Source organism: Sciurus vulgaris (genome assembly GCF_902686455.1).
Source record: "Sciurus vulgaris genome assembly, chromosome: 7".
Lineage (NCBI taxonomy): Eukaryota > Metazoa > Chordata > Mammalia > Rodentia > Sciuridae > Sciurus > Sciurus vulgaris.
The window spans coordinates 16,897,979-16,909,989 of record NC_136467.1 but is presented as its reverse complement, the minus strand read 5'-3'; the positions used below and the strand labels follow the sequence as shown (position 1 = coordinate 16,909,989).

At 38.5% G+C, this 12,011-nt stretch overlaps 1 protein-coding gene across 3 annotated transcripts in view; it reads right to left on the bottom strand.

Annotated features, from left to right (window-relative positions):
* The window catches only part of KATNA1 (katanin catalytic subunit A1), a 39,589-nt gene extending 27,951 nt beyond the window's left edge, over positions 1–11,638 (bottom strand). The window contains exons 1-3 of one of the 3 annotated variants that reach the window (XM_079146871.1): positions 11,375–11,638; positions 2,970–3,144; positions 836–993 (exon numbers count right to left, since the gene is read on the bottom strand). In XM_079146871.1, the coding sequence (XP_079002997.1) occupies positions 836–993; positions 2,970–3,131 (320 nt within the window). In that variant the 5' untranslated portion in view covers positions 3,132–3,144; positions 11,375–11,638. The remainder of the gene's footprint in view (positions 1–835; positions 994–2,969; positions 3,145–11,374) is intronic. The other 2 variants (XM_079146869.1, XM_079146870.1) reach the window with 2 other exon arrangements.
* Between the last annotated feature and the right edge of the window lie 373 nt (positions 11,639–12,011).

Genomic DNA, 12,011 nt, shown 5'->3' with positions numbered 1-12,011 from the left:
TGAGGGTTTGAAAAATTCTATTAGTTTCCCAAAGCCAGAGATGGTAGCAAAGACAGAAACGGAGCTCAGTTATTTCTTTCAGCCCTATTTTCCTTCCATAAGATAACATTGTCTCTGCTAATGTTCAGCTCATTTACAAAGACGTTTTTGTTTGGGTACTGGGGATTGAACCAGAGGTCCTTAACCATGGAGCCATGTTTCCAGTCTTTTTTACTATTTATTTTGAGACAGGGCTCCCTTAAGTTGCTTAGGGCCTCCCTAAGTTGCTGAGGCTGCTTTGAACTTTTTTTTTTTTTTTTTTTTTGGTACTGGGGATCAAACCCAGGGCCTTGTGCTTGTGAGGCAAGCACTCTACCAACTGAGCTATATTCCCAGCCCCTGCTTTGAACTTCTGATCCTCCTGCCTCAACCTCCTGAGCTACTGGGATTACAGGCGTGTGCCACCTAGCCTGGGCACAAAGGCATATTTTTGACTTATTTCCACCAAAATGTTAATTCTTGAAATAGGTCAGAATCACAAGGTACACAATTCAATAATTATAAAAGGGCATTTCAGAATGTCCCTCCCATTCTTATCTGTCAGCCACCAGTCTTCCTCTTAGATATGACCAATGCTCCGTTTTTTGGACTGATTGATTTCTTTTTTCTTTGCAGTATTAAGAATTGAACCAAGGGGCGCTTGACCAATGAGCTACATAGCCAAATCTTTTTAAATTTTTTGTTTTGAGACAGGGTTTTGCTAACTTGTTTTCTGCCTCAGTTTCCTGATATGCTGGGATTATAGGTGTATATCATCACACCCAACTAACTGGTTTTCTAAAAGGTCTCCACTTACCTTCTTTCAACAGGTACAGGCAAGGACCAAACTTCTCCCTCAGAAGCCGGAAGCTCATGTTGTGCAGCTTTCAAGGGAGTGCTGTCTAGTTTAAAGCTCTCTAGTGTTTTCATGATATCCTTCACATGCTTAGCTTCCACATTTATTTCCTGCCAAACCTAGTTTCAAAGAAATAACATGTTTTTTAAACTTCTGTAACTAATAAACCATGGCCAACATTAAATAGCATCATTTATTAGAGATGTTAGAAACCTCCATTTTGTTACCATATATCCAGTAAAGCACATCCACATATTCTGTCAAAATTTTAATAATGGTTCCTTAATTCTGTTTTCAATGGCAAAATTAATTCTGATAAAATGTATTAAACAGTTAATTAAACTGTTACTTAGTCTTTATTACAACTGTGTAACAAATTGAAAGTTAACTAATGTTAACATTTGACAAAAATAAAACATTTGCAAGTTGCCCTTTGGTAGTTTTTATGCTATTTAATGACCAAAACCCACTAATTTCATAACTCAAATCTCATGGATTCAATATAAATTAGAAAGTAACAATTTTTGGTTACTAAAACTCATATCAAAAATATGGACTCAAAAGACAAATGTCTCAATTTACATACAACCAAAGTATTTTTAAATGGCAGTCTTGATTCAATTTAAAAGCTATAAATGGTAATGATTACACATTATTAATCTATTATTATTGAACTATACTTAAAATGGTTTACTTGGTCAATTTTGTTATGTATATTTTACTAAAATTTTTAAAATGAAAAAAAATCCTCTGTGTGTGTGAGAGAGAGAGAGAGAGAGAGAGAGAGAGAGAGAGAGAGAGAGAGAGAGAGAGAGAGAGAGAGAGGGGGAGAGGGGGAGAGGGAGAGAAAGGTAGGTACTAAAATGAAGTTTAGATAAAGCAGCCCCCTTGGGTTCAATCCCCAGTACTCAAAACAAAACCAAAAAAAAAAAAAAAAAAAAAAAACAAACAAACAAACAAAAAAAACTTAAATGATTTAATTTTATGTATCTTTACAAAATCTTAGCTTTTCAAGAAAAAGTGTCTGGCCTAACAACGAAAAGTCTAAAAAGTCTTTCACTAATAGACTTGACTTTTTTTTTATTATCAGGGATTGAATCCAGGGGTGCTAAACCACTGAGCCACATCCCCAGTCTTTTTTTCCTTTTGAGAGAGGGTTGATTAGAATCTCACTAAATTGCTGAGGCTGGCCTTGAACTTGCAATCCTTTGGTCTCAATTTCTCAAGTTGCTGAGATTACAGGTGGGTACCACCAAGCACACACCAAGTCCAGCACAAACTGAAGACTATTTATGAAATGAAATTTTCCCCTTTTGGTAATATAAAGGATATGGAAGAGCAGATTTAGGGGAAGAGGAAGAAGTTAAGTCCAAAGAGATAGAATATTTCCTACTAAGAAATCAAAGACAAATACAATATAATATTTTAAAAGGACTTAGGGAATAATATTCCATCTAGAAGATCAGTTCAAAAAGACCATTAATTTTTGTAACACTCCTTTACTCTTGTGACAGATGAACCTTTCTACAAATGTCACCCTCAACTGGACTCCTAAATTCTATAGTTTCTACCTATAAATTTCTGTTGATGCTCAGTGGTTAAAGTTCCTCAAATGGTATTCAAATATGATCTGCATTGTAAAAGTTCTATAGGGAATATGGTACCTAAGTGAGATTTGCGCATCAACTGCAATTTCAACAATAGCTTAATATAGTCAACTCTAATTTTAGGTAAAAATCTAATCTAAAAAAATTTTTAATCAAAAAATTACTTCCTAAAACTTCTAAACTAAAATGTATTTTAACAGAATAATTAAGTAGAGCTTATAATACTACTAAAAGTAAAAGAGGATTATTATTAATATATTAAAAAATTTCAAGTAACACTACAAATCCATGTAATAAGCCATACACTCCTTTTTTTTCCCCTGCAATGCTGGGAATCAAACCCAGGGCACTGCATATGCTAGGCAAGTGCTCTACATAAACCATATACTCTTAATGTGGAACTTTATGTAGCATTGATGATTGGATCTAAATTTTCTCTTAGATCCAATGTACATAGCCATTAAAACTTATAGTATCATGATCCTCACCTGTTGCCATTTCTGCTGGAGGTACGTGTCTTTGACTGAGTATAGATACTTGTTCATTTGGTCAAGAACTCCCTGATAATAGACCATTGCAGAGTCGTAGTTTCCCAGCAATGCATATTCACGAGCCAATTTTACATTCTCACTAATCATAAGAAGACTCATACTCAACTGTAAGCTAAAAAAAAGGGGGGGGGGAAACCATTTTCATTATACATGTCTCTTAAAAATAAGTAAGATAGAGTTTTTAAAAATTCTAGTTTCCGGCGTTTACTCAAGAAGCTCACACAGATAGTACTTTCAATCCTTATACATTTGCTCCTACCCTTTCCATTCCTTAAAGAAATATCTTACTTCTGACATCCAAACCCTAAACCCTACCGATGTGTCACAGACCAGTTCAGACAGCAATTCTCTCAGTTGTCTACTTCCCAATTCCTATGTTCAAAAATAAATGTTTCCTCTTCCAAAGTTCCTTGGTACTTGTCTATAGTTACTCCATATGTCTTATCTCTGCTATATTGAGTTCGTGGGTTTTTTTTATTTTTTCTTAGTATTGGGGATTGAACCCAGAGAAACTACCTCTGAGCTACATTCCCAGCTCTTTTCATTTTTATTTTGAGAAAGGAACTCACCAAGTTGCCCAGGCTGGCCTAGAATTTGTGATCCTTCTGTTTTAGCCTCTGGAGTAACTGGGATTACAGGCATGTGCCACCATGCCCAGGTTAAACTAAGTCTTTGAAAACAGGATATGTACTGAAAAAGTATGAGACTATAGCCTCAGTGCATGCCACATGATCTTACTAAACATCTGCAGACCTGGAGGATCACGAGTTTAAGGCTATTCTCAGCAACTTAGCGAGACCCTCAACAACTTAGTAAGACCCTGTTTCAAAATAACTAACTAACTAAATAAATAAATAAATAAATAAATAGGTAGGAAGGTAGAAGGACTGACCAGGATGTAGCTTGGTGGTAAAGTGCCCCTGGGTACAATTCCCAGTATCACATACATAAACATCTGCAGAACCAAAGTTGAATGCTACATCCTGTTTTGGAGGCAGTATCAAGTTACAAAAAGTCTATGCATTTTGAAATTATAAAAGTCTTCGTTAGAATTATAATTCTGCCACCTTTGTCAAGACCCTTACTTTTTTCTAAGCCTCTGTTTTTAAATCTGGGATAGGAGCCAGGCATGTGGCACAATTTAGCAAAATCTTAAGCAATTTAGTTAGACCCTGTCTCAAATTTAAGAACAGTAATAATAGAGAAGGGGGCTGGGTGCAGTGGTTCACACCTGTAATCCCAGTGGCTTAGATGATGAGTTCAAAGTCAACATCAGCAACTCTGTGAGGTCCTAAGAAACCTAGTGAGATCCTGTCTCAAAAGATAAAGTTTGGGGATGTGGCTCAGTGGTTAAATGCCCTAGGTTCAATCCCTGATACCACCACCACCACCACCACCACCACCACCAAAAAAAAAAAAAAAAAAAAAAAAAGGAGAAAGGGGCTGAGGAGGTAGCTCAGTGGTAAAGAGTCCCTGGGTTCAACTGCCAGCACAAAAAAACAACAAAGCAAAACAAAAAAACAAAAAAAACTGGGATAGTAACTACTTATTTCTATTTTGCAAAGTCAGTGTTCAATTAAAGTTAAATGCATCCTTCTGGAAACTTTCTACATATTAGGACCTAGCCTAATCTTTGCACTTAGTAGAATAGAATATGAATATATGGACATAGACATAAATAGAGTAGGCATTTATAAAAGTTGACTGTGTTAATGTGGACAGTGATTGCCATTATTTACTGACCAAACAGAAAAGAGAATTTCAAAGTTAGAAGCATCTATGTGCTTTTTAGAGTGCAACAATTTGAATTATGATTGGGGCTATCAGAATATTAAAGAAAAGCAAATTTTAAAAATTTAAAAAATTTAAAAGCAAATTTAAAAAATTTTAATATTTTTTAAAATATTAAAAAAAAGCACTGGTAAAAGAACTGATATTGTTACTTATGAACTCCCTGTGTGTATAAGTTGTTTAAAATAAATGAAGTTTCAAGTCTGAGAAACTAAAATGGTGAAGAAATCATGAAAGATTAGAAGAAAGCTGAGAAGAGACAGAACTACAAAAGAGAATTATTTTTTACTCCTTTTGTACCTCAGTAGGATATCCAAATAGATGTGTCTTATAGATTAATGAAGATATCTTCTAAGTGGGGACCCTTCTAACTAGATTAATTTATTCTAGCCAGAGGTATTTTCTTTTTTTTTTATTTGTTCTTTTTTGTTATACATGACATTAGAATGTATTTTGACATATCAGCCATATATGGAGTATAACCCATTCTTGTGGTTGTACATGATGTGAAAGTTACAATAGTCCTGTATTCCTATATGAATGTAGGAAAGTTATGTCTGATTCATTCTACTGTTTCTCCCATTGCCCGCCCCCCCCATTCCCCCCTGTCCCATTCAGTGAACACTCCACTCCCTGCCTACTGTGAATCAGCATTTACATATCAGAGAGCACATTTGGCCTTTGTTTTTGGGGGATTGGCTTATTTTACTTAGCATGATAGTCTCCAGTTCCATCCATTTACTGGCAAATGCCAGAATTTCATTCCTCTTTATGACTGAGTAATATTCCATTGTGGATATGTACCACATGAGAGGGATTTTCTAAACTGTGCTAATGCTTATTTTTCATTTTATATTTTTGTGATATTGGGGATTGAACCCAGAGCCTCAAGCACTCTACCACTAAGCAACATCCCCAGCCCAAAATTGTGCTTCTTGACACCCAACTCCCCACCCCACCCATGGTTAAGACCAAGTGACACAACAAAGTTTAAATCTGATACAAAAGACAATAGTGCCTTATGGTCTGTATATTTACTTTCTTTACTCCTGAATCAATTTCACTCTTGTAAATGTTCCAGAGAAAGACTTACACAGATCCCTAAAGTCTGTTAATGATGGAACTCTTTGAGAAATCAAGGAGTTGGAGCCAGCCTAGTTGGATTCCCTGCTAGGGGAATGTTATGGATACCTACTGTAGAATACCAGAGCAGATGGAAAAAATCAACAAGTTACAGATAGCAATATGGATAGATCATCAAACTGTATAGTTGGGTTAAAAAAAAATTGAACAATGCCTAAATCTCAATAGCATTTCAATAATTAAAAAATACATATAATGTATAAGCACTTATTTTTAAAGGATACATACACAGCCAAGAATAAATGTATATATAGCACACATTGGCCTATGGAGGGTGGGGAAGGAAATTTGAATGCAGAAACTGGATGAAGAATAGGGTAAAACAATAAATACATACATACATACACACAACAACAACAAAACTTTCAGCCATCTTAGATGCCCTGGGTCTCTAACATGACTCTCCATGGTATCTGCCTCTTGGTATCTATACCCTTTTGTAATTATCTCTGCTTAAATGTGTACTTTAACAAATAAGCAAAAATAATGGAATTTCACTTTTCAGACAGTGACTTCCATCTTGCTCAGTCTTTCTGGCCCACTCAAAGGGAAACCAGTTATCACACAGTGAGCTTCCCTACACAGAGGTTCACATGACAAAGAACTGAAGGAGGCCACAGGTCAATAATTAGCAAGGAACTGAGACCCTCAGTCCAAAAGCCCACAGGGAGTTGAATAACAATAATGGAATGAGCTTGAATCCCCTTCTGTTGTAATGACTATAGCTCTGATTGACATTTTGATTACAGCTTTGTCAAAGACTCTGAATCAGAAGAACCTACTAAATCATGCCCAGATTCCTGATCCAAAGAAACTGTGAGGTCATAAAGGTCTGTTGTTTTAAGCCATTAAGATATGGAGTAATGTGTTATGAAGCAATATACTATGAATTGAGGTTTACGAGTAACTCAAGACTGGGCATCTGATGTCCAAAAGGAAAGAAAAAAAAGAAAAAATAAATTTCCATTACCTAAATAGTGACTCCTTGGAGTCATGACCACTGATATAATGTTCCATCTTAATAAAAGCTCCATGGTCATGATCATGGAGGGCTCTCTTTTGTTGACTGATACATCCCCAGTACCCAGAACCATCTTAGCACATGGCAGATCTCAATAAACCTTTGAGTGAGTGAAGGAATGCATGAATACTACGAGGGTTTCTTTAACTACCAAGATTTCTTACTTTGTTCCAGACCGGACTCTAAACACTCTTCACATTCCTTGATCTTCAGCTCATCCCTACCAAACTGGGATTACAGCTTGATTACTGTGTGATTAAGTTTTCCCTGGAGGCATCCTTGTCCTACAGTGACACCTAATTAGGGCTATGGTGTTAGTATAATTGGGGTCAGCTGCTGGAAGTAATACAGCCCCTGAGAGAGGGGCTTGGATTATCAGGTTTCTAATATCACACCCTCCATCATCCCGCCCCCATTCCTTAACAGACTCCTCCAGATTTTAATTCCTTTTCTCTCATTAAAAAAAAAAAAAATTTACATTAGAAGCCACATGCAGTGATGCACACCTACTGCCCCAGAAATCTGGGAGGCTAAGGCAGGAGGCCTGCAAAGCGAAACCCTGTCTGAAAATAAAAATAAAAAGGGCTGCAGATGTAGCTCAGTGATAGAGCACCCCCAGGCTCAATCCCCACTGAACCCAACACCCAGCCCCTACAGATCTACAGTAATTGGGTATAGTGGTGCAAGGCTATAAATCCAGTTACTGAGGAGGCTAAGGTAGAAGGATGGAGAGTGCAAGGCCAGTCAGGGCAATTTAGGGAGACCCCATCTCAAATAATAAATAAATAAGGGCAAGGAATGTAGCTCACTGGTACAGTGCTTGCCTAGCACAGCAGGAGGCACTGGGTTCAATCTCTGGCACCACCAAAAAAACAAAACAACAACAAACTACATAAAATTGTTATTTATGTCTAGGTGATTCTTTTTTGTTTTGTTTTTGAAGGCAATGGCTGGCTCAATGACCCCAAACTCACAGAAGTTACTCCACACCTTCTTCAAAGTTCCTGTGTTTTGAATTTCCCTTTCTAGTCAGATAAATTTCTTTCGGAGCCAAAGAATTGACATTTTCTAACAAACAAATATAAAGTCAATCCAAGGTCACATTAATAAATGACCTGAAAAAGTCCTTGGCTATGAAAGAAGCAATGTGTTTACAGATAATAATATCAAATCAACCTTAGTTCACCTGATGTTAGAAAAAAAATCTTTCCCATTCCTCTGGTAACCTAAGTCTAAAACGCCTCCTCAAGTGAATGTCAACACTGTAAATTTATGAGTTTCTCCAACTTTCCTTATCATTGTCCTTATCAGGGCTAAAAGTACATTGCAGGAGGACAGAAACTGGATCTAACTAGTGTAATATCTGGCAGTATTTGAAAGAATGAATCTATTTGGAAAAAAAAGCTGACAGATGAAATGTTAATCATTATGAAATATAAACACTACCTACTGGCTCAACATTAAATAGAATACTTATACAAATGAGACTGTCTCAAAATTCAGTCTTCGTTACATAGATCATTAGAGAGAGAGAGAACCATAGGCTGTGCTGCCTTCTCTCTCAGTAAGCTTTTCTTTATATTATTCTAACAGAATACTTCAGTATTTATGATTTAGTTAATGACTAAATTCACTTATTTAAACTGAGCAAATACAACATGGTATTTTAATTCAAGTAACAGAATCAAATTATGTATTTATTTGTTTGTTTGTTGTGGTATTGGATATTTCACCCAGGGTCTCACACCACTGAGCTATACCCCCAGTCATCTTTCATTTTGAGACAGGGTCTTGCTAAATTGCTTTAGCCTCCAAAGTAGCTGGTATGACAGGAATGTGCCACGGCACCCAGCCATAATTGAAATTTTAAATTAAATAATAAAAATCTCAATTTTACAGCAAAGTTTCTAGCAAACTTAATATCTGATGTAGTATAGTGTCTCCACAAAGACAAATTTTTAAAAAAAACTTTAGTCTCCTCTAGGATTTGGAAAAAGCAAAGAGACTGAAAGAGAACATGTAACAGACCCAAATATTTGAGTTCTACAATTCCTATTCTCTCCCTGAACAACAAATGCAGGACCCTCCCTATTCCACACTAAGAAAAGATACCCTGCCATTTTAATTTCTTAAGGAATCTTAGGCTGCATTCCACTGATACTACAGTTTTTACAGTAATGTGCGTAAGTCATTCATTCAAGAAATATTTAAGGAACACCAAATGAGTTGAAAGGAATTTCTTTAAAGACAAATGTAGACTGAATTGCAAGGAATTACACTGAAGGCAAAAAACAGGACAGAATTAGACTTTTAAATTCTTGAAATTTAGTGGAAAAATATCACCTTATTTATTCTAGGTTTCATCCCCTCTCCCCTTTCCCCTGGCTTATTAAGTAGAAACAAAAAGCACAGATTAAGAAAATCAACATCAGGGCTACGGGTGTAGTTTGGTGGTAGAGTGCCTGCCGTAGCATGAGCAAGTCTGTGGGTTCAATCCCCAGTATCACAAAAAAAGTGTACAGAATTCTAGGATCATTGCTGGAAGGATAAAAATGTTTATAAAAATATTTATCTGCACCAGGCATAGTGGCACAAACCTGTAATCCCAGAAGCTCACAAGGATCACAAGTTCAAAGACAGCCTCAGCAACTTAGGCCCTAAGCAACTCAGTGAGACCCTGTCTCTAGATAAAATATAAAATGTGGCTGGGGATGTGGCTCAGTGGTTAAGCGCCACTGGGTTCAATCCCTGGTACCTACCCCCCAAAAAATTTATCTGCAAAATTTCCTAAAACAAAAACAGATCATAAAACCCAACCATTCATTTTCCTGTAGGCATTTTATGAACCATGGGTATGTGGCTAAAAGTGCCAAAAAACTGACAAGGAATATTTAGAATGTTCATCTCTGGGACGGAAAACAACCATATGCTAATTTACAGACAGTCAATGATGTTTATGAATAAGCAAAATAAACAAGTGACCCATGAACAATTAAAGTATGGCATACATTTATCTTACCTTTATAATCATATGATAAATACTCAAGCACAAGAAAGTTATCACTATGAAAAAGAAGCAACAAAAAGAAATTGCTCAAAAGAAAAAGTCTACTACGTATGTATTCAGAAAGCTTTCTTTTAGTGTACCCTCAATAAAATGAATATATTAGTGAGTATAACAATGAAAAAATAATTTAACAGAGGATTGAACTCAGGAGCACTCAGACGCTGAACCAAATCCCCAGCCCTTTCTGTATTTTATTGACAGGGTCTCATAGAATTGCTTAGGTCCTCCCCAGCCGCTGAAATTACAGGCGTGCACCACCGCGCCGGGCAGGAGCTTTATATAGCTTTTTGTAGTACAGGATTGTTGAACGTTGATCAGCACTGCCTTTATTGTTTTTAGGCATGATACAAAACATAATTTGCTAATGTAAACACAAGACAAAGAGTTTTGCTCCTAATTCTTTTAATTACAAAAAACATCTTCAGAAAGGAAAACAGCGCTGTATGTTAACGCCTGTATAAACATTAAAAAAATACTTGATACCTGGAAAGGTGTCTTTCATAGTGACTTTGTGACTATGAAATAAACCTAATGTACATATTCTAAAACATCAAGAATGTTTTCCGCAGTAGCTAAATGTCAATCAATTAGAAAGAGGCAGACATAAAAGAGTTTTCAAAAGAAAAGGGAGCATCATTGGGCTGCTGGAAGTAACTAATATAAAAGCAGCTCTTCGCAGTTAAAAGAGGAAACAACTTATGATTAAAGGAGGTCTCGAGGCACTTAGGGATCCAGGTTTATCTTTAATTTGTTACCACATAATGTACTGTATGAAACAAATGCTTTCAGGGTCAAATTTTCTAAACGGTTCCAACTACCTAAACAAAAAGGGCCGTAAGCCTCCCAGAGGATGCTGGGCTCCAGAATCAACTAAATATGAAATCACATCTTTGACATCGTCACACCAACATCACAAACTGTAAGAAAGGAAGCTGAATCCCAGTGTCAGAGTTTTCTGAATTTTTTCAGAGTGAGGTTTTCGAAGTTGGGGGTGTGAACAAATTCTCGATAGGACCAGTTCAAAAACAGAAAAAGAAAGAAAAAGAAAACGAACTTAAAACCCGATCGCTGGTTCGGTAACTTCTCTAACTACAGGGTCGACACAAGGCTCGGCAGGAGCCTCGCCGTAAGTCCCAGCAGGGCAGGAATTCTCGGTAAGGGGACAGTCGGCTTGGCCACAGGCGTCAGGGCTCACAGCAAGAACCCAAGACCCGGGCGCAGCCTCTGGGAGGCTCAGGCGGTAGGGGCGGCGCGCTCTCCACGCAGGCCCAGCCTCCCTCACCTGGCGGCTCCGGGGTCGGATGTCCCTAGAGTACTCACCTACCGAGGCCGAGGCGCCGCGGGACGCCGCCCACCGCCGGCGGAAGGCAAGTGCCAAGCAGAGCTCCGGGCGGCGAGGAAGAAGGGCCGACACAGCCCCCACCGCCCGCTGTCGCTCCCGGCCCGGCACTGCCAGGTTTAACCGTCACTACCCACCGGTGCCAGTTCTTTTCGCCGAGTTTGAAGGCAAACCCCCCCAGGGTCACTTCCGGTGCGGAGGGCAGACTCAGCGACTCGGCGCACGCGGGGCGACGCCCCGGGAGCGAGGACGCCGGGCGGCGTGCGCGCGTCGGGCGGTACCGGCGGGGCGTGGCCGGGCGCTGGGGCGCGCCTGCGCATTCACGCGCCGCCCCTCGCGGCGGGCACCGCAGAAACTAAGCCTGGCAAAGACCTGATCTAGTAATTACCTCAGAGTCGTTTTCGAGCGCGGGCTCGCTTTTCTTCCCATTTGACTTTCAGTCGACTCCTTAGAGGGGTTGGGAAGTCAAAGTGCCTGTTGTACAGGTGAGTGTCAAGGGTCAAGCGGCTCGTTTATGACAAATCCCGTTTTAGAACCTGGTAGAATGGCTGGGGCCAGTGTGACAACATAACAGGATTAAAATTGGCGGGGTAGAGAAAGATACTCGGGCAGGCTGCT